This window comes from Lates calcarifer, linkage group LG15, assembly GCF_001640805.2.
Source record: "Lates calcarifer isolate ASB-BC8 linkage group LG15, TLL_Latcal_v3, whole genome shotgun sequence".
Taxonomy (NCBI): Eukaryota; Metazoa; Chordata; class Actinopteri; family Centropomidae; genus Lates; species Lates calcarifer.
This window is the reverse complement of record NC_066847.1, coordinates 19,261,361-19,285,299: the sequence shown is the minus strand read 5'-3', so window position 1 is coordinate 19,285,299 and position 23,939 is coordinate 19,261,361. Positions and strand designations below refer to the sequence as shown.

The 23,939-nt window shown below is 40.8% G+C and overlaps 1 protein-coding gene across 1 annotated transcript in view; it reads right to left on the bottom strand.

Annotated features, from left to right (window-relative positions):
* LOC108892872 (collagen alpha-1(XXV) chain) overlaps window positions 1-23,939 on the bottom strand; it is a 140,554-nt gene that overhangs the window by 36,593 nt on the left and 80,022 nt on the right. Inside the window, exons 5-10 of the mRNA XM_051076202.1 lie at window positions 12,845-12,871; window positions 10,707-10,733; window positions 5,012-5,071; window positions 3,957-4,028; window positions 3,182-3,298; window positions 1,957-1,992 (exon numbers count right to left, since the gene is read on the bottom strand). Coding sequence (XP_050932159.1) covers window positions 1,957-1,992; window positions 3,182-3,298; window positions 3,957-4,028; window positions 5,012-5,071; window positions 10,707-10,733; window positions 12,845-12,871 — 339 coding nt within the window. The remainder of the gene's footprint in view (window positions 1-1,956; window positions 1,993-3,181; window positions 3,299-3,956; window positions 4,029-5,011; window positions 5,072-10,706; window positions 10,734-12,844; window positions 12,872-23,939) is intronic.

Genomic DNA, 23,939 nt, shown 5'->3' with positions numbered 1-23,939 from the left:
TGAAAACTGTGTGCAAGGCTGCAAGCCACCTTTAGAGAACTGAGGACCCCCTTAATTTACCCCAGAGAGACCTTATGGCACTGATGATTTTGAATTGAGTCCTGAAAATATTTCCTTTTTCTTCTTCTTCTTCTTCCCACCTCCCCCCTCCTCCTCGTTGCTCCACAAGAGCTTAATCCTTCTAACCAGCACCATATGTCCTGGAAGGCTGCTGGAAAACTCTGGAATCTACTCTTGCCTCTTTAACAATAGCATCTACATAAAAAAACGCTGAGCTGTGTCAAGTGGGCGCTAGCTCCTAGAGCAATGTAAAAAGAAACAAAAAGTTGGTTAAGGAGCAGCCTCAGAAAGCCTTCCTTGAGCTCACTTGTGTGGATCTGAAAGTGCCTATCACAGCTTGTCCTTTTAGCTTGCTGCACAAAGTGGAGCCTATCAGTCTTGTTGATTATGCACATCTAATTCATATTGATTTTCAAAGGCCAATTCAAGGGTGTGGTGCTGAGTTTCTGGATGGAGAATTTCTTTTTAGTCCCTCTCCAGAGATTTAACAGCCCAAATTATCACTTACAGAAACTTTCCTCTTTAATCCATTATCTTATCTTCTTTTTTTCCCCCTCCAAGTGGAAGCAAACAAAGTGCTGTTGGCTGGAAACAGAAGCTCTGACTCCACTGTACGTTAGTGGCCATGTCACATCTTTTTACAACCTCTGGGATATGCCCATCTCACACTGCTTTATGGGGGGGATTGATTTCCAAATGATGACATTATTTCTTATTAAAAGTACATTAGTGTCACGCTGTGTACATACTCATGAAATTGTATGCCTTATTTCAAGAATTACAGTGAGCAGCCCATATTTTTTTAGACAAAACTCTGAGCTCAGTTTCAATGGGATTCACCATTCATCTTTGGGAGAAATATCCCAGCGGCTGTCATGAGTAGTTGTATAAGCACTGGAGACTTATGGGAGCCCACCTGAGACCATCTATTGCAAATCTGACATTCATGATATGTGGATTGTTAAACAAAACTGTGTGGTTTACAAACACAAATGGGTTAAAACAAGTTGAAAACTTCAGTAGCATAAAAAATGTTTTTAGAGGATAGCATGGTAAGTCACCTGAAAATGATTAGCAACTTAGCTTTAAACTCCTCTTGCTCTCTAGTTAATGTCTTTTCACTACCTAAGCCTCGCCATCCTTTATTTTCTCTGCCCATTTCCTTTCAATCCACCAGATTTTCCACACCATGGAAAAGGTCAGAGGAGATGGAATCAGAGATCAAAGCGCTTGATAACACCTCCTCTGTCAGCTTCACTTACCCTCCCCTGCACTTGTGAAAGCTGACATCACCGAGTGTTTTTTTGCGTGTCCCGTTTTCCGACCTTGCTTTCTCTGGAATTTGGCTTGACCTATTCAATGTAGCTTTTATGAGGAAACTTTAATCAAATACTTTATTTGCTGAACACCACAAGTGGTATCCAGTTGCTGTTAACTGGAACAGCTAGTCTCTACTGTATAAGGGGTTTTGTGAGAGAAAACATACGTTTTTGCAGGGTATCATAAAATGTGTCAGTTATATTCACCATTGTATCCATAAACCACTTTATGAAAATCTTATAAATTGAATGTACATGTAAAAATATCCTATGTGGCAGCATCACTACATGACTGCTTTCACATGAAAAAACGTAAGATGTTGAATTAAACTATCTCACAGAGCATAACTGTATTTGCAGTTTGATAATTGTATAGCTGTTTGGCTCCTTCTGCAAGTTAGAAATGAGTGTATTTCCCCAAAATCTCTTAAAGAAAAGTTAAAGCTTTGTCTGCAATTGTGACAATTTACAGCCTGCATAAGAAATGATTCAGTAATGCTAAATTGCTAATTAGGGTCCACGATGAGCCACAGATCATGAAGAAAATGTTGTTCAAAAAGGAAAAGTTTGTGCTTACCATGGGTCCTGTTTCCCCAGGCTGCCCTGGATCACCCTATAGGGAATAGAAAACAGTCATTTAATGTAAAAGCACTGGGTTAAGTCCTCTTTGAAAAGTTGAGAACGTGCTTGGAAATATTAGTATTCAGAGCAAAAAGTCAAATTTTCTGGTTAAAAACACATTACTTTCCACATTCTGTTTGAATTCCCCATTTCTTTCAGTGCTCCACAGCCACTATGCACCACATGGTGGCCAGGTTGCCAAGTAGAGCTCAGCATTGTTCTGCTCATATACCAAGTTGGCTGGGAGTTATTTATCATGCTGTGCCACCTGTACCCTTCACTGTCTCTGTCCAACAACCTTGCTTTAGTCTCTGCTTTTGGTTCAGGCCTGGCTCTTGGATGTTGGATGTCCCTACAGGTCTCAGGGTAGAAATGAGACATACGCCATGTCCAGATTATTATGCCAAAGTCATGCTTGAACATTATTCCATTTTTGCCTCTTTGAGACATTTACAGGACAGTTTTTGCCACCCTCCCTCAGAGTGATTCACGGCAGGAGAAATAAATCATAAGAGAAATAAAGCGCCAAAGCGAGAGAAGTTTAATTTCTTGGAAAAACACAACTGTTGCAACTGCAACTGGAAGAACTGAAAACAATAATCATCAAAAACTTGGATAGAAGCAGATAAACAACAGTTAATATTTTTTTGCACTCCCACTGTGAACTCTGCCAAGTCAATAAAGATCAGCTGGAGCCCTCAGAAGGTTTTATGGCTGAACATAATTGACAGGCCTTTTCTGTTTCTTCTTTCTCTCACAGGCAGAGTTCACATAAATTAGTGTGATGCCAGTGACAGGCTTAAAGACATGGAAAATATTACATTGCAATGAAAACCAACAAAGTAAATGTAAATCCATATAGTGCAGCATTTTCTCAAGGAGCATATGTTTGGCTAAAGACATTAGGGCAATGAACTGCAACGTAGCTTGTCTAGTCTTCATTTAAAAAGTTTTCATTGTGATAAACCCTTCCGGCACCAAGTCAAAGTCATATTGAATGAGTGCACTAAGAATTTAACTTTTTTTTTTACTCTTAATGGAAATGATGCTGTATTTTTCTAAAGGGAAAAATCCATCAAATTTTGCTGATCCAGTTCCGTTTTAATAACACATGACCTCAAAAGAAAATCTTTGTTCAGCTAAGCAAACTTTCTAAATGTCAGGTGACGATCAATACTCACTGGTAGACCGGGTACACCTCTGGGCCCATCTTTGCCTGTGTCCCCTGGAGGCCCTCTTGGCCCAGGTGGGCCCGGTGGCCCCGGAGGCCCAGGCGGTCCTGCTTGCCCCTGATCTCCCTGTGTGGCAAAACAACACATTTCAACATCATTATGCTGTGATATTGTTGGATCCACTAAGACTGGAACCACTGCAGTTAAATGATAATGAAGAAGAGAGTAGTGAAATGATCTCGTGGGTGGCTATGGGGCTGCCTCCATTCATAACATGGAGGGGAGTTTGCATTTTGGATCTTATGGCTAAAGCTAACATATGACAATGAAAGTGGAGTTGTAATTGTTCTGATTTATAGTTGAAATACTGATCCCTTAAAATGCATGCTTTCCTAAATGGACCTCATGAGTTGAATAAGATTTGTGCATTAGGTGCTGACTGAAAAAAAGTCACATTTGTCAGTGTAGAGCTACAGTAATCAGGGCAAAAATGTACTGAAAATGTGTGGTCCATTATTATACTGGATTATGAAAAATTCTAAGAAAATATTCAGCAATCTAACTTGACTGCTTTAAGTAGTGCCAGGACAGTAATTCATTCTACCTTAATAAAAACTTGTTTTCTAAAAAGAAATTTCCATTTAACAATAACAGAGGGACTATGAAAGTGCATGTGACAGGTCTGTCTGAAGGCTTGCATGCAAACTGCAGAATGGCCAGAGAGAAGTGATTCGGTGAGACTTGGCACGGTGGACAGAGAGACGAGAGAAGACACAGCCACTACCTTAATGAGCCGCCGCTTTATGAGCTGCTGGTCAGCGGAAAGAAAGCCATGATTGATCTTAGGGAAGACCATCTGAGCAGGTGTGTGAGGTCAAGAAGTCGTAGGTCAGAGGTGAGAGAAGGTTGAAGGAGGATGAGGTCCCAGAAGAAGAAGAAGTAGGAGGAGGAAGGCAAATGCAAAAAGAAACAGATTTTGTTAGAAAGGCCTGTGTTCATGAACCCCCCGGTCCAGCGCCTTCACATATGGGGAGGGGGGAGAAACCCACACTTTTCCAGCACAGTGGTGGTTTGCCTCGGAAGTCTGGGCTTATTTTTTGGAGCCAGGGCCCATAATTACCACCTTAGGGGTGTGAGGGCGCCACAGCGGGCTCACAGTCCCCCGGAAAAATGGGAATTTCTCCTCCTCTGTGAAAGCGCTGTCATCATCATCATCATCGTGCCTGCTGCTAAATCAGACCCCCGGAGCTGCGCACACTGACACCAGCGTGGTCGAACCTCTGAGTTGAGGTTGATTTCTAATCTTGTACCTTTCAATGCATGCATTATTGCGCTAGTGTCCATTGGTATTAAGTGGCTTCATCCATTGCTGAAACAATCCTCAAGGCCAAATTGGTGGATTGAAGGATTTGTGGTGAACCATGGGCATGAGCTTTAAAAAAACATTTTGCCACTTCGGTTCATCATCGAGTATTCCTCTTGGAGTTCCTTCCAATCATTTTAGCATCAATGGACACAAGCCAGACCATGTCTTGGTTTCAGGATGCTTATTCTTGTTCCAGTCCGCTACATATTACTGGGCTATAAAAGGCCACCTTTGCTTTCAATGGGAGACCTGGCATGTAGCAACGGAACAGAAATCTCTTGAGTGAAAGACTGGTAGCGGCAGTGTAGAGGGGGATAACGATTGACTGGCTGTGATTAATTAGATGGGGTTTTTCCTGTGTCTACTCTATCATCGGGCTTTGAGAGAAAGCAGCCGACAGTGATTCATTTACTCCCAGTGTGCACTGCAGAGGGGTCGGACTGAGCAGCTAGGTGGCACCACCACCGACAAACCTTGACAGTCAGGATCTGATTGCTGTGCAAAGCAGCCAGCGTAGGGAGACCAGGCAATCCCTAAAGGGACAAACAGCAGAACATGGCACAACACACGCATGACATTCAAACACTGGGTGAACATAAACAGATAAAAGGAGGAAGAAGATAAGCATCCTACTTATGAATATTGTTACAAATTTGTCAAGTGAGCTATATAAGATGTGCGATTTACGATAATGTCCTAATTTCCTTTTATAATTATCAAAAGCCAACATCAAATTTAACTGCCAAGCAATTAGTTTTGAGGACCAGACATTTTAAAGACATAGACATGACCAGCATTATATTTTAAACATTCACCATGTAAACAAGTCCATGTTTACTCCCCGCCATGAAATTGAGTGTACATCTTGTGCAGTGAGTATGTCACATTGTCATAGCTAAGTAACCACGTCCTTTTGTTTTCCTCCAAATATACAGAGTGAACATTTGTCGAGATGATTATCACAAAACAGACTATGCACTGTAATATGCTGGTAAATTGAAGAGTGGTATTGTTCATAGAGTTTTGGAGAACATCACAGGATTGAGATGTTTGCTGGAAATTCAATCAAATGGTTTCCGATTCCCTTGTCAACAATCTTCATGACAGATGTTCTCCACTCATGAAAACTGAATTGAAGAAGAAAGCATCGAGTCCTCTGCTTGAAGAGGAGACAATAGTTTATAGCTGATTATTTGCTTTGATCTGAGTCCAGAAACACTGACATATTGTCAACTGAACATGGCTTTGAATGTTACTACTATATTTGTTACTACTATTTGTGTAAATGTAAATGTACCCCATGAAGTTTTATTCTTTTTGAGGATATTCTCCATACGTAGACATGATATTGACAAGACTTTTACAGTCAAAATGCCATATAAATGTCCACTAAAACATCAGACGAAATTCCTATCCCAAACAGTGATTGTTCAATCATAGCTTAGCTAATGCTAAGCAGGCTTGGGAGGTCTTCCAAGTTCCAGGGAGGTCTGTTGAGTCAAAGCTGTATGCATGGGGCTGTATTAAGACTGATATTCAGAATTTGGTGGGTTTTTTTAAGAATGTGTGTCACAATCATTAGCATGTCCAGCTACCTAGCTTACTAGATACAGTAGAATGAGTTCCTTCCATGTGTCAACAAGAACATCATTAACTAACTGCATTACAGGTCATATTGACAAAAGCGTTCACAAATAGCACTGCTTCTGAAGCTGCTTCTGGATGCTATCAGAGTTAAGAGTAATGTCTGTATTTGATTTGGGGAAGTTTAAGCTCCAACAACCCCAGCCAACCTTTCCCAATATGGCGTTACATTTGCCAAACACAGAGGTTCATCCTCATCCTAAAAGCCTTTTTGCCTGTAACATTAAAATTCAAAACATATGGTTTGAAAATACGAACAAGTACTTAAGCTAAAAACGAAATAACAGCCTGACCTTACATTTTTCTTCATCATACCAAAAATACTTAAAAGAACGAGTTCTAAACTGCTTTATACTGCAGCAGTAGTCTAAAGAAGTATAAAGTAGCATGAAAATACAATCTTTTTTTGTATTTACATGTCTTCCATATAGATCATCAGCTGGTGATGACGCAGACTTTTTGCCTGGGTCATGAAGCTTTAGCCAGTCTTTTACCACAATATCATGTACGTGCCATGAATAAAGTGAAGAAGACCTCTTCTGCAAGATTCTCAAATCATTCAAATGAGTCACACTGGGGAAAAAACTTTATAGCGCTAATGTTTTCTCAATTAGCTAGCAAGAGCTGATAAAACGCATCATGGAAAGTTGTAATTTCAAATGGAAAGATCAGCTGCTGCTGGATAGAAATCAGAAGATTTTATCTACCACTGGATGAAATCAAGCTCCATTGTTTCAAAAATTACACTTTCAAGAAGTAAATCGGTATCATTGTAAATTACATTATGAGCTGTGTGAGAATGGAAAGCCTGACAGGTAGTAACACTAACTAAGGGACAATGGGAGAAGAACAGGCAATAATTGCACCATACTGGTTGTGCAATGATTGAATATTCATTTGTTTATCTGTATGCTGCAGGTTTTGCTCCACTGTAAATAACCAACCCGAATGGACTGATGAAAGTTCTTCTCAAAGACTGGCACACTGGCATAAACGTGCACTGTAAGAGATCAATCTTCCTCTAGATTTCTAGATTAAAGCCTGAGATAAAATCTGGCCTATCCAAACATGGATTTGGTGCCATCCCTCTGGTTTTCCAAAGATAATTCAAAAAGCATGGCTCATTAAGAACATGGCTTTCAAGGCAAGCTGATTTAAGTCAGCCCTGCTGCAGAACAGAGCAATGGATACTCTTACACAGCAGACAATAGCCATGCTGTGTGTAACTGGGACTGAAGCACAAATATTTCTCAAGTTATTTACAACCTCAAACATCTTGAGGACAAAGAAGGAAAACAAGGACTGGATTATGGTTTAGAGGGAGCGGACAATACACAGAGTCCAGGCATGAAAATGTAGTGTGGAGCATCTGCAGGCTGGCATACTGCTCTCTGGCTTGTTACCTTCTTGCATTTTGATACATATGCAGGATAGAGGAGCTGTGGCCAGGTCGACAGCATGTTGACAACCTTGCTGACCAATGTGTCTTTGAGATGTGGAGAAAACTAAATGTTTATCTGACCATAAACCAGTGGTTTGATCTTTCTTTGCAGGAGATGAGAGACAGGGGAGGAAAGCTCGACTAGGTGTGGGTTAGTGCTCACCCTGAATTGCCTCTGCGCTGATGTCTATGTGTGAGAATGATAATGACATGGCGGTTGACAGAGAATCCTAACCATTCACAGATTGCTTTGTTTTGCTTTTCTCCTCCAAAACGGATGTTGGTTATTTGGTGATGAGCTCTATTGCTATGTATTTGCCTGCAGCGAGATGACTGCAACTGTAGTAAACAAAAAGCCAGATATGAGGACAATCAGCAACAGCCGTTATAGGACGCTGGCCAGAACCAGCATCTCCCTGACCACACCAAACAGACAAAACATCCAGAGCAACTACAGGCTGTGGCATTTTCTGAATATCTATATGTGGAGTAGATTACCAACTCTGTTTACAGATGTCTTCAATACATTTGAAAGTGGAATAATACATTCATTTGAAGCCTCAGATTTGGCATCAGTTTGATGCATCAAATTTATCTCGAGTGAAATTCATTTAAGGCTTCTGATTTCATGTGCAAACAAGACGCTGTAAAACACTTCTTTGTTCATGACTGAAAAGTCAAACGCTGGAAATTACATAACCACAGCCTCTTTATTTTGGAAGAACATTGGGCAAATTGGTCAAATCCCAAGATGTAAGAAATAAAGCACTGGACAAACAAGGGCAGATTTTTTTTGTGAAATCTCAGGAATTTTTCCTCCAACTGGCCCAGGAATTTACCAACCTTTGCTTGACAGCTGCAGCCAGTGCCATTCCTCAGAAAGACCACACACCTTACTTTGGTGATACACATTGCCAGTAACTCCTGTTAATTACATCCAAGCAGTGGACCTCGAAAGGTGGCCACACATTTGTTTGTCAAAACTGTCCAATTTATTATTTGCTGCTTGGTTAACCTTTGGCGTCTGGATGTGGCCATTGGCCCTCAGGGTCGACAAATGGCTGACCCTGACATGTGGGGAACAGGCAGAGGAAGTGGACGTCTGTGAGGAAAATTCTACCAGCCATGTGGCGAGGTTGAGAGGTTCTGATGACCCCTCGACTTCATTCTAAAGACATACATGCATGTATATATTACACATGAAAACACAAATAGTCTGTCCTTTAAATTATTGTAAATTTAAAGCTGTTTAGATTTGATGTAATCTGGCAGACAGCAATGCACTGAGGACATATTCTTGACATGCTCTGTTGTTTACATGTGCTTCCATATGAGTTTATTTAATCAGCTCTCTGCACACAGCCAATACCGGGCATGAAATGAGCCTCATTTCCAGCCAGATAGATAGGGTCAAGGTCAGGCAGGCACTTGTCCTGTTATGCCTTCGTTTATTAAGGAAATTTTTCTAATACTGTTCCACTACATTTACCTGCTAATCTAATGTGCAAAGTCAATATGCCATTCTGGGGAGGTAATATGATTTGGTGGTGACCTAGAACGCTTCGGTGCCTCTGTAGTCCTTCATATGTAACTGTGACTGTGTATTAATTTGTACCTGTTAGGGGGCAATTTTGCTGTAATAGGAAATTAATGAAATGCTATCTTGAAGTGGACAGTTTATTTATTTACTCTGTAAGACAAATAGGACCTGGCTGGTCTCTGTTACAACTCTGTCAGCCACACTGCTGTTTCCAAAATATAAATCATTTAACTGATAGAGACAGATGACTCCATTTCCTAGGTTAAAAGGGTACAAATTATGGGCAAAACCCAAGAAACTCTATCCAGAAGGGAGCGTTTACTCCACTCAATTCAACTGGAGACTAAAGATATTACCTTTCTGTCTGTTTCCAATAGTTCACTTCTTGCAACTACAATGATTATTCAATACTTTTTATCTCATTAAAAATTAACAAAGGATCTCACAGAGCTGTAAACGTGTTTGCAAATCTTGTGAAAGTGCGAACCCACTCAGAGATTGTCAATCTCTGAGAACCTGGCTGTCATTTGAGGAGTTCCCATTTGTAACATTAGATGTATCACTGAGTCCGCTAATCAAATTTCACAGGGAAGGTCGTTCGTATTGACTTCCAAATCATAAGAAATACGGTGCTTTGACACGCAGAACTGGCCCAGAGGAGAGCTGACAAAGTTCATCAGCAAACTGCTAACATCTGGGTGGGCGCCAGTGCTGAATTGGGATCAGATCCAGTTGGGAGATGGCTGGCGTTCTGGTGACAAGACAACCCTCTGTGTTGTTGCCTTCTCTAGTCCATGTGCTCTAACCTCTCCACACTCTCTGCCCTCATGGAAATCAATTACAGGCATTCTGGCTCCATACCATCTACTCTTGATGACGTCAGCAGACGCAGAGGAAGTGAAAAGTCTGTGTATGCGATGTGCACATGTGACCCGGTTAATGCAATCTAGTTTAAACAAACCTGTGCAGCCACAGTCTGTTTTTCAAAGAAAGCTCATTTTTTAAACATTATTTGAGAAAAATGAGGGCTGCGCTTGCTGTTAGGTGAAGATAGGGTAATTCATTTCAGAGTCTGTCAAGCACGAAAAATCACTCACATTATCATCATTTAGAAGCTGCACTTTGATAGAAATGTCAAACTACAGAGCTGGAAATGATTAAAGCTCTGAATACGCCATGTCACGTTGAGGAGTGAAGTGAATCACGGGTAATTATAGAGACAGAGCTAGTTGGTTTTTGATTATAGTTGAGATTGGGCAGATTTCTTCAACTGGTATGCAAAAGCTGTTTCATTTGAGGACAAACTTCGCCTATCAAAAAGTATACCACCCTCATGCCTTCCAAGGTATCGTAACACATTCGCCTGCCCACTCTTGTTGTAGAAATAAGCAGTGCTGAAATGCTTGTTGTATTTGGCCAGATGGGAAGAACACTATCCCAGGAATTTCATGCATCTCAAACCTTTTGCCCACAATTCTGCTGGGGGAGACACACACAGTCACATTCGTCAGCTAATCACAAGAAGTTGGAGTAAACCGCATACCCGTGGTCCCTGGTCGCCTTGATCCCCCTGCGGAAGGCAAGAAAAAGAATTTGTCTTGAAATGCAAGGGTCGAACACACACACACACACACACACACACACACACACACTGACATGAGTATGGTGCCAATAATAAGCAGGAGACTCACACCGAAATCACTGAGGCATAATTCAGAACACATTGATAAAGAAAAATAATACAGGAACCCTCAGCTATTCATTGTGGTTGAGAGTAAAATCACTTATGATAACAGGGACTGACATGAATTGAGTATGAAAGAAAGAGAAAGAGAGCAGTGGTGTGAGGTTTGGTGGGTTTGGTGAGGGGGGCTGAGTGTGGGCGAACTGCATTGCCAGGCCAGATTTTATGCCCCAGAGATCTTTGGCTTTCTGCCTTTTTCAGGGGTAGATCTCGGTGGATGGAGCATGTTCCTGAAGTAGTAAACGTTGGGTTTCGAATCAACCTGCATGGTGAGGGCTGTGGGTTTATCACATTAAAGTGAAACCAAACCAAAAGTACACTTTTGTTTGAAATAAGTGAAGGAAGACCAAATGCTGGACCTTAATCTGTCTAGAATTGGATAACTGAACATCCTTAAATTTGATGTGCTCCACTCTCCTGTTGGCTGGGTTACAAGTTAGCCACAGCAGTAAAATGAGCCGAACAACTTATCACACATGGATGGGAATTTTGCTCAAACAAACTTTAGTGTAATGCCTGAGCAATTTCAAATAAAACAGCTCTCGGAATTTTTGTAATTTTTCATTGGGCAGTTGCTCCAAAACCGGGTTTAATGGGAAAACAGTTGTGAATGGCCGCACTGATGCACCCTATTTTTCATCTTGGGTGGGAGGAATGAACACAGTTGTTTTTCATTTCATTAAACTGCAGATGAAGCGGTTCACATGGGAGGCATGAACATGCATCTAATCAGTAAGACCGGATGCTCAACAGTCATTTTAATATGGTTTTGTAATTCATGCTTATGACTTCTGTTTTCTGCTCTAAGGGACAGCAAATGAGGAAAAAAATCACAGTGACGACGTCACTCCACACCCCACATTACTAGAAATCATCAGTTACCAGAAAGTACAACTTGACACTGATGACAACTGTGATCATCTGTTTCTCTGTGTTTGACTTTAGCTCTGGTTAGCACTCTCACGCCATTTCATTTTGTTTTTGTTTTTTTTCAGCTGAATAATCCTTTAAATATAATGGGTTACTGCCCAAGTTGTTGCTTACTTCAAACAAAATGTGAATGAAAACTTAATTTATTCATTGCTAGCTTGTAGCAGGCCTTGATCTTCCCCAGTAGCATTTTAGAAGTGTGTACTTTAAAATCTTATGCCACTTGTTTCCATTATATGTGAATTTAGGGATTTTATCAAGTTTGGTGTGAATTAAGGGATCTCGGGTTTTTAGTCTTTCAAAGCAAAGCACACATTTGTCCCCGGGTCCTGCAGACTTATAAAGAGACAGTGTGGTTATTTTGCATGCTCCACTGCTGTTTTATGGAGGAATGCTCAGCGAGGCATTTAAGGGCTTCAACTCGGGCTCTGGCTCTCAGTCATTACTGTTCTGTGCTGTGGATTTGTGAATGACAGGAGAATTTAAACATTCAGACTCTGAGACCTGAGGTCAGGATGAGTTGCATGTGAATTATAGGACTTGCAAAATGATACTCTTTATGGACAAATTAAGTGTGAGGAAAGCAAAAACAAAGACATTTATTGTCTTGACCTGTAAAAATGTATGAGTGGCTGGATATTAAAGACTGAATTTCAGCTTTCTTCAAGAAATACTTTAACATTTTGGGAAATGTGAATATTCATCTTTGTGCCAAGAGTTAGATGAGAAGATTGACGTCATTCTTATGCCTGTCAGTAAATATGAAGATGGAGCCAGCAGCTGGTTAGCTTAGCAGAAAGACAGGAACCAGGAAGCAGTAAGCCTTGTGCTAAGCTAAGCTAGCACAAAGACAGGCTCTAGCTTAGGATACATACATGAGAGTGGAATCAATCTTTTAAATAACTCTTTCCAAGAAAGAAAATAAAAATGTTACCCAGAATGTCAAACTATTTCTTAAAGCTCCAGTGCACCAATGACTATATCAACCAAAATATAATATTACTCACCTTTTCACCCTTTGGACCTGGAGGGCCCTACAAAGAGAAAAGAAAAGATGGGTCAGTTTTTTACAGCATATAAATGACAAGAAAGTAACAAAAGATGGTCCCTGTCACTTAACTGTAATCATTCTGATACCATGGCACATGTTGGCCAGATACAATACTCCAGTGACACCACAACAATTGTAAAAAACCAGGGTTACCAATCATGTTTGGCAAGTAACAAACAGAGCTGCTAAACAAGACTCGAACATCATGAACTTTGAGGGAGACGCTGCAATCATAAGATTAACAAATTAAGTTTTGATGAAAATAACATTGTGTACTTTTTGACATCACTTTGAGCATTTGATTAAAATGCCTTGTCACAGACTGGGAACTGGTACCTTATGCATTGTAGACAGCAGGGCTTATACAAACATACAATTAAAACCAAAAACAGGCCCAAATCAAGTCCATGTTTACTTAGAGGATCAAATCCAGAAATCTCCAACCAAGTATTGGCAAGCACATTGTAAAAATGTGCCCCGCACAAGAGGAACACTTCTTTTTCTTTTTCTTTTAGCACAGCAGTTTTTGTGAGGGAGCTTTGCATCCAATGTCTGTCAATCAGCAGGCAGGGACTCCTGGGTGGGCTCTGTAAAAGACCATGGGTGAAGTAGAGGATTTGACAAGGAGATGTGCATCTATACGCAGGAGCCTAATGAGCTTGTGTTCAAAAATAGTACTTTTAACACTGAATTTGAAGGATGAGGTCCAGTGTGTTGGGCGCTCTCTCTTCCTCTGAGGTCGGACTTTTGGAAGAAGCGATCTTTGGAAAAATCAGTATTAGATCAGTGTCAGTGGAGTGACTAACTGACCACCCGCTTAGCAACAATATTCCCAAACCCCTGGAGAAACTGAGAAAGATTGCTGTGCCAACACTAATGTGTATTTCACATGAAAAGCTATCTGTCAAATATATTTGTTAGATAAAACTGCTAAAGATAAAACCAGACCTGAGTCCTCTACAATCACTTCAAAGAGCTGGGAAACCATGCAGCTCCTCCTCTAACTGTGTCACTGTTTTTGTAACAGCCAGAAAAATGTCATATATGCCCTCAGGTAAAAAAAGAACAAATTGTTCAGCTGTCACCAATACAACTATAGTAATAGCTGTGTAGTGGCCACTTTTCCAGGATCACACTGGTTTGCTTCCAGAAATATCAGACACCGAGAAAAGTTCATGACACTAATCCATAGATTGATGACATTAGTATAAGACCCATGTTTGGATGCTGTTCCAATGAAGTTTATGGACCAGTGACCCAGAATAGCAGGCTTGCAGACACAGACAGGCTTCCACTACATTGGCACGTAATAGTATGGTCTAGAACTGAAATGCTTCAGAGGTAGTCCAGCAGTTTTCCTCAGCCAACATCTACCACACTGCTCTGAGGGAAGTGAGTTGAAGCCAGGTTTCTGCCTGCTCAGTGCCTTTGGACATTATTTTTGATGCGTAGTTAACTATCCATAACTTTTTGTTTATGCATAGTAGTGCATGTGTTCCCAACTGAATCTGTGCTGGGCTCAATTTGTCTTGGTCATGAGGTTGTGAACCTGTACAAAAAGGCACGTGTAGTGCATCATACCATTTATTCAAATATGAGGCAACTCTGTTTGCTTCAACAAACCCAGACAAAAGTTGATGGGAAATGCTGCTTTAACACACACACAGACACACACACACACACATCTAAGGAGGTGGTCCTGCTGCTTACTTGACTGGCTATACAAAGAGCCACAACACACTTGTAAACATAAAATGCACCATTATGAAAACAATGTTTCCGATTGCGGTTCCCTGGGGGGGAATAACAGAGGCAACATATTGGAATCAAATGTGACTTTTACTTTTATAATGATGTAGAGGCATTCCAGAGGGGCTAAATAAGTTTCCAGCATGTTCCTGAAAATGGAAGGCAGCTAAAGGAAATCAGTGCAGAGGACTTTTTTTTGTTGTGAAGGAAAATTGCCTTTGGACAATAGGAGGCTATTGACAAGCTGTTACTGCAAACATATGAATGGCTCCAACAAAGAAATACATAAATATACCCACTGCAGCTTTTTGCACAAGCCTGCTCAATGTATTATGTCTGGCACTGTAAAATACAGATAGTTGGCACAGAAAATTACTAGACTAAATGACTGGGCACCATAAGTTTGTGGAGAAAAATATAAACTCTACTTTATGGGATTTAGCATTTCAATAAATTCAGATTGTTTAAAGATAAGTGCAGCACCATAGTGAAACTTGATCAAATCCACGTTGAGCTAACATAATAAGGCAAAAAAAAAAAAGCATGTGTGTATATTGTTTCTATATTGAAGAAATGAGGCAAATTGCATCACTTGTGTGAGATATATATCTAAAGTAGATATCCTAGAAAAATAAAACAGGTTTGATGAACTAAATATGTGGTTCCCTGTCAGATAAACTCAGGTAACCCCCTCTTCAACACTGCCATTTCCCCCCCAGCCATTTCATCCATTACTTTTATCCATTTTAACTTCTCAGCATGCTTGCTAACTGCTTTTCATGTGATATCAAAATGTGGTATTCAAGCGTTACACCTGACTCTGTGTGTGTGTGTGGATATATTTTTCCATTCAAATTATAATTTTTTTCATTTTGTTTGAGCTTCTCCATAATCTATGTACACTAAAACAGCTGCAGATGTACCCCCTGTGGTACAAGTACCCCTGGCTGGGAATCACTGTATCAAGTATCTAAGCTTGGTACAAGTAGTGATATATATTACAAATGTTTTCATTTTTAAACACAGTATCTTTCAATTATCCTATCACACAATTTAAACTGTGACTATACTTCAGTAGCATTCACATATTTGTACTTCACTATAAGTGGAATGCTTTTGACACATCTAAACATATCTTGCTCAAATCTTTTTCATTTTATTCTTCCATCTGGTCGTGAAGCATGTGGAAATGATTCCGCTCCACATTCTGCACCTGCTCATTATACGGCCCATCATTTGCACATCACTTGGACAGACAGCATCCACTGGATCTTTTCTAAAAGGTCTAAGCAAGTACAGCAAGGGTCTTTTACAGAAACTATTAAACAGCTCTCCTGCAAAGACTATTTCAAAGGAGCAAAGTGTACTACAGTAGAAGTGCAGCGGGTGTCTATTTGTCAGGCCGTCTCTGCAGCTTTGTGGTTTTGGTCTGCCCTGAGGAAGGTTTGTAATCAGCACCTGTGTATGCTTTTCACATCTTTTTACTGCTTCTGCTCTGGCTCTTTTTCAAAAGCAGCCCTCCAGCAGGTGCTCCATGGCTCATCAGGCAGCTTCTGTCTGATCAAACCTGCTCACTGTGCATTAGCAAGTTACTTTGTTGAAGCATGATTAACCCTCTATGGTGTAATCAGCACCTGAGTGGCCAGAAAAAAAATGCTAATATGTTCTTAAGAGGAATAGGTCAACATTTTGGGAAATAAACTTATTCTGGGGCAGCTGTGGCTCAAGTGGTAGAGTGGGTTGCCTGCTGATTGTAAGGTTGGCAGTTCAGTCCCCTGTTCCCTTTGTCTGCATGCTCAACTATCCTTGGGCAAGACAGTGAACCCCAAGGTTCCTCACTTGTGAATTGCTTTGGATGAAGGTATCTTCCAAGTAAATTACACATTTGTTGCTTTCTTACCAAAATACGAAGCTACTAGCAGCAGCCAGGTAACATTAGAATAGTCTTGCCATCGCTGTAAGGCTGCCAGGCAACCAGGATGGCCTCCTAAGTAATCCAGCTCATAACCCCTGTAAAACTGCAACATATTGAGTTACATTTCTGTTTTTATGAGAATTAAATAAACAAGACACTGAGCTTTAGAGGTGCTAGTAAAGGCTGGTTTTGTTACCTGTTGACAGAACTAAGCTAGCTGGGTTCTGTGCTAACCTAAGCTAGCTGACTGTAGCAAGTAGTAAGTTCATATATTGTGTTCCTGAGTGTTACCAGTCTTGCCATCTAACAATCGAATAAGCCTATTCCCTAAAATGTCAAACAATTCCTTCAACAGATTTCTACAGAAACTAAGAACAATGTTTTACTGTTACTGTATTCCCCAGAAAACTTCTTTAAAGATTAGTCCCAGTGTAAGTAACTTAAAAAATATCAAATACGTCCTTTGTATTTGTTGGGGTGAACAAAAAGCAGCTGCCCCAAAGCAGAAGCTCTACTTCCACTTATTGAAAATGACATACATCACGTTGATGGTAAGCCTCACATCTTCTGCTGCTTAACGCTGGGCAAACTTATGTCAAACTTCCATCATGAGATGATTTGTAACAGAACATCCTGTGCGCATGATATTGTCGAGTTGGTGGACCACTGGATCAAGAGTAAGCTTTTTTTTTTTTTTTTTTTCGATCCAGATACATGTCTAGCCTCTCATTCCAAGCCAAACCATGACCACTGTCTCCTGCAACGGCCTGAATGAGCTGCTGGTATGAAAAAAAGAAGAGGAAACCCCTGCCACCTTTAAAACAGAGTGGGGGAGAAATATGGACAGGTTTGCAGGGAAATATGAGCAGGGGAAAAGGAACTGGGGCCAAACCCACAAGAAACATGGTGAACATTGCCATTCAGATCTGACAACGTAGCTTCATATTGCGAGGAAAAAGTAAATGATGTTCAATAAATTGATCCTGGCACTGTGGTACATTTCATATGTGGCTCCTGCAAAGATGACGACAAACAAGTGAAAACACTGCACAGTAGTTTTTTTAATATTCTACATTGGTCTGCCTTCAATTTGGTGTAGATTTTTAATTCATTCTGAGTAGAGTGCTTGTATGGTCTCTATATATTTTGACCCTGTGCTACTTTCTCACAGTTTTACTGAACTCCAAATTATTTATTGGGTAACCTGGTTTCTGTCTATTATGTCAAAGAAATTTCCCATGTCATAATATGATGCAAAGATGATAGAAGATTTCCTGAATTCAACTTAAAACCCTTTGGTTCAACTAACATAAAGCCTTTAGTAGGTTTTTATTTGCATTGTTTTATTATACTTTATGTGTGTGTTTATGTATCTGTAATAAGTCCCATATGATGTGATGTGTGACTTGTAATTTTGATGTTTAAAATATTTTATCTTTCCAAATATGATCCCAATCTGGAGTATAGATAATTGATTTATTGACTGATTGACTGATTGACTGATTTAAATACATAAATCCTGTATTTCCATTGTTATTTCTTGGATAAAAGTCTCTTTTCTGTAGGCCTATAAACAACAAAGACAAATGGTTTAAGTCTTCACTCATTATGAATTATCCAGCAACTCACAAGCTCAAAAGTGCCTCACTTCTGTCAACCTAACTTCAAATTGTCTCACAAAGAAGTCAAGACACTGAATAGCCATTCTTTACATTCCTACTCTCCTATAATTTTCTGGGAACGTGATGGATGAAAGCTTGACAGTGCTCGCCTGACTGTGCAGTGTGAGGAGAGGGGCTGGCTCACATCCACTGCTTTAGCTGTTGTTGACATGAGCAAAGTAATTCTTGTGGGTTTAGAGCCACTGGTACAATCTTGTGAAGCGGTCCACCTAATCCAATGAGATCCAAAGTCAGGAACGTGGGATCTGAATGTAACCTCTTGTCTTGACTCGGCTCTATTAGTTTTCATCACGGTGACCTGTTAAACCTATCGAAGTTCCAGAAAATCAATCCATCAAACAGAGCTCATATCCTCACTGAGGAACCTGGGCCAACTGGGCTTGGCAGCAGAACGCTGTATAGCCCCAACTGCCGGCCACATGGATCCAATCATCTCACCCTGGAGCACTGGCATCTCTGAGAGCACAGGCCAACAACTACTGCTTTTACAACTTCTTCTTTACGGGCACACGGTTTTCTCACACAGCTACACAATATTAATAAACATGTGTGTACTCAGGAAGTTAAGCAAAGCAATCCTTCAGGCACCAAGTGTTGACAAGGAATGAGTAAGTGAAGAGGGGGCAGGTGAGGAGTGCTACTCACCACAAAAGTGGGAAGCGGGCCCAGAGTGAAGGGTTTGAAAGGGCTAAACCCTGACTTACGCACTTCACACAGTAAAGTGATGCATCATGTTTGCCATGCATCAAAATAAAAGAAGTTCTAGACCTCAAAAATCAGTTTGACCTGACTGGCTTGCCAGAATAGATTGCCATTGGGGAAATATGTTAATTCACTCCCTCTTTCTCTGATTTAGATGAGAAGATTGACACCACTCTTTAATATACATGGTAAATATTAGCTTAGCTTAGCATAATGACTGTAGACAAGGGGAGATAATTAGCCTGGCTCTGTCTAAAGCTAATGAGTAAACACATGATATTTTACTTGTTTAATCCAAACAAAACTTGAAGAAATAGTCCATAAAAGAAATCCTGGAACACTAACGGTTAGCATTTTTACGCCAACTTTCAGTCTTTTTGCTAAGCTAAGCTAACCTGTTGCTGGCTGTAGCTTCATATTTAATATACAGATATGAAAGTGGTATCAATTTTTTTTTCATTTAATTCTTGACAAGAAAGCAAATTTCCCAAAATGCTCTACTCTTTCTTTAAAGATTACAATCACCCAGCAATTGAGTTGATTTTAGGAGTGATAATCATAATAATAATAATCCATTCTCTTGCCATGTTTCTCATACAGGAAGCTCTCTATCCAGTGAAGTTCAAATGTCCTAGCTGGATAAAAGACTATATAGAAAATGCATGAATGCCAGAGTGGAACTAACTGCACAATACATATTTTGCCATTTGCAGCTAAAAGCCTGCTGTGGGTATCATTAGAAGTGAAATCTACTCAATTTCAAACATGCACAAGCCTGGAACTGAGTAAAAGGCATCCAGTAAAAACATATCTATATGTACACCTCCATCTGTTAGTTCTGCATGGGAACCCTCAATCATATTACCGTGGGCCCCGCAGGAACTTTTTTTCATGGCGGGAAACTAATGGAGGACAGGGATAGGAGTAATCAGAGCAGAATGGGCAGGAACAGATGACCACAAGTAGCTGGTGCTCGTCGGGGGAATCTGTATGCAGAGGTTAGGCAGGGATAGGAAAACCACACTGGAAAACTGACTTGGGAATGGCATCTGGTTCCCATATCCACAGTGTATCACAATTAGCCGGCAGAAAATGACTTTAATGTGTGTGTATGTGTTTGTGAGTGTGTGTCTGCTTGTTATGTGTTTAATGTTCTTGTGGGAGCAGGGACGCTGTGAACTGAGGAAAGCGAAACTGATGGCGTGATTGGTTATAGGTGTGTGTCGTCTAAGCGCAGCGGAAAGATGCAAATCAAACACTGTGGAGATTCTCAAATTCACAATCACAGGCAGGGAATGTCTTGTCATGCCTGAGGAGGGGAGACATTTAAACAGCTTTAGCCAAATTGTAGGCTTAAAAAGCCAAACATCGAAAGCCAAATTCTTTTTCTGCACAATACGCAAGCAAATTTCTGACCCACAAAATTCTTGTCGTAGATATGAAATGTTGAATAAGGGACAATGTTCCAGTTGGAAAAGTATTTCTTTCATTTCTTCTGTTGATTCAATTAGAACCACATACTGGCTGCTCTACACTTCTCATCATCTTATGTTATGACTTGGGGGAAAATTCCTCTCAATCAAAAAGATGTCGAGTTTTCTCTTAAACTGCGAGCTTCGCATTCATACCGTGTTCATTCTCATACCGCGCTATGGTAGTGACAGTCAGTTTTCCCTGAGTATTCAGCCTGCTCAGCCAACCAGCGTGCACTATGGACAGCTTCAGACCACTGCAGCTAAACCTCATGGGTTGGCCTGAGCTTTGCCTCTCGTCATTTGCTGACAGGCAAGTGCTGCTGATGGGCACAGCACGAACAGAGGACTGACATCTAAAAGGTCAAACTTTTAATGTTGTCACATCCAGTGCCAGTAGGCCTCCTCAGGCACTGCTGCCCTCACGAGCCCAATATAAACGCTGTCATGTCAGATAGATCCACTCGCAGCGCTTTGTGGGCCTCTTCATTGCCAGAGCATGTGTGTGTATGTGTGTGTGCTCATGCCCTCTGTTCTTATCTGAAAGTCTTAATAGGCATTGTCTGTTTTAAACTCACAACATCCAACCTAGCAAGAAGTGTAAATTAACACAACATCAGAGCATGCAGGGACTCCTTCAACTCTAGCTAGAGTTCTCACTTTAGATAAACTGGCACCTTCTCCTCCTCTGGAGGGCAAGAGTGATCAAAGTCCGGCTGGAATATGTTTTATTAACAGGTGTGGAGCTGCAGTGCATAGAAGATGAAGGATGAAGGGTAGAGGGCGCCTGGGCTCCTCTGCTTCACCCCCACATTGCCTCTAATCCCTATATCACCGCTGCATAATTCATACGTTGTGACAGATCATCCTCAACCTGCGTCGCTGGAATCTTAACTGATGAAGGAGGGAGGTGGAAACTACTTTTCAAATACAGACATAGATATAACCAGCCTTATTTACTTCATTGCTAATGTGACTGAACTCTTGAAAGGGGCTCGTGCTGTACTGTAGCTGGCCTGGCTTGAGACTCCAGTGTGGTGCAGAGGCATGCTTAGTGGGCTGAAGTGGGTTTGATATTTCCAACATTGTATCATTTTCAAATATTTCCCCTTTCCTTCTGACCAGATTTCAAAGCATGTTAGTTTCTTTCTCTGTGTGTAGAATTTTAATTTAGTGTGGCATACGGTCTGTGCTAAAAAACATCGGTTGGTGGGTGGTGTTACTGGGTACTTGAATGCAGCCTTAGGGATGGTGTTTTATGCTTGATTGGTGCTAAATGATGTGCACACACAGTGGTGGGTGCTTGGGCTTGATTTTTTGACGTGGACCACCCTTGAAGAGCCGCGGAAAGATGAGAAAAGTAGATAAAAAATGAGAAGCAAAGACATGATAATTGCTAAAATTTACGTATGGTAAAAAAAAATATTTATATGGTTTCAGGCAAACTACTCTTCTTGTAAATGGTGTGAGAGTTGAAAAATCACCTCAACCCATATCTGTAACATGTCCCCATCAGTATTTTTCCAATCTGTGTGGAGAACAAGAAGCGATATCCAGCCAATCATCATTGGACAACTGACCCAGTGATCCCTTGCGAAACTGACACAAAAACTCAAGCAGTGGAAAAGAAGGGAAATCAAAACAAAGCAAATCACTTTTCCATGTCTAAACCCTGATCATGAGCCACCAAAGAGGATCTTTTTCTAAAGAGTTTTGATTGAGGAGACCTATTCTCTTTCTGTCTCTGCAACCACAGGTCCCTGTCCGTTCATCAGCGGCTGAGTAGCGATTAAGTCACAGAGATCTGTAATGACTTCAGCAGCGGTTGGTTTGTTTGGCTCCGAGGGCTATGTACAATTTACGTAGTGTTCCCTGGGGTTATAGAGGGAGCTGTTGAATATTCATAGCGACAAGTCCCCAGCCATTCCTCGGGTGGGCATACCAAAATGAGAAACCACATGAGATCACTTACTACTCTGTCTTTTTTAAGAAACTGGCACAGGATTTTTTTATTTCGGAAACAGATTTGGTGACCATTGGGTGACTCAGTGTCAGATCATTGCATTTTTTGAAGTCCCCCAGACTTCAGTTTTGGTCTGTATTGTAAATTATACCCTTTTTTTTGTTTAGTGCAGTATGGGTTTTGCTTTGCCTACAGTAAAACTAGGACTCCTACCAAACATTTACAGCACTTTCTGCTACCTATAATGACCTCATCAGAGAGTGATTTGCTGTACGTGCCCTAGATTTACTAAAAGAGCAATCCCAAAATCATCAAAGCACAGGCATCCCATACATTTTACTGGCAAATCCAACCTCTCCTGCTGTATGAGCATTTCAGAGACAACACTTCTTGGACTTCAGTCGGCTCTTGAGACATCTCACAGTATGATTTTATTTGTCAGATGTAAAGCCTGGCGAGAGAGGCTGAGAAGTGAGACCACCTGCACTTACTTATGTCCCAGAACCCCAGGAGCGAGTGTCTGAGAAGGCTCCGAGGATTAACTTACGACTTTTACAGCTCAGTCGGCACACGCTATTATACCTATTCAATCACGCTTGCCTCTGGACTATAAATAATTTTAACAGAGCACACACACACACACACAGTGCCTGCTTGACCCGGTTATACAGTGAACTGTCACAATTCCTGGTGCTTATGTATGTATGTATGGGTTTGTCTTCATCTTTGGGGAAACTCTGAAGTTTTCCATCTGGTAAGGGGAGTGAATCTGTGATCAGCCGGCAATATAATGAGGTGAGATAATCTGTTCGGGTTCAGGGAGCTGGCAGAGATGTAGGCTGGTAGCAAGGATATTACAAACCAGACTGCCCAGATGACAGGGAAAGGGCCCCTATTCAGGGAAGGCTGGGATGAAGAGATTATTTTAATAATAGAGTCCGAGTGTGTGGTGCAGTGGAGATTTCTGGTTGCAAATTTGTCATAATCAGATGTCTTCCACATCAGTTGTAAAAACATAAACTTATACTTTGCTTTATGGTTTATTACCTAGTGATTGTTCACCCTGGTTCCAGTCTTTATGCTAAGCTGAGCTAACTGGTTGCTGTCTGTAGCTTCATATTTAGTGTACAGACATGAGAGAGGTATCAGTCTTCTTGTCTAAAAAATGTCAAACAACATCTTTAATGTGACCTTGTGGTTTTATACCATTTTTTTCTTTCATGTAAACTGTTCTTGCTTTTAAAGGGGCTATTTGTAAGTTTTCTCTTCCAGTGAATGTTTTCTTGCAGGGAGCGGGTTTTGGTGATGGTTGCTTGCTAAGAGTTCACCATCATTGTGTTTTCAATAGAAGAGGTTAGAGTATGCCCTCTAATCAATAGTACATCTTCAGGGAAGTGTGGGCGCTAGAGTGAGTAGCTATCAGAATGTGACAAGACTGGCTGGCTGGGCCAGGGCTGGCTAGTTAGCATGCTAACTTCAGTACTAAAAAAAGAAGTAGAACTAGAAGCAAAACATTAGTGTTGCTTCCCAACCTTGAGAGACAGTTCTTGTTGAATAAAGTGATGAGG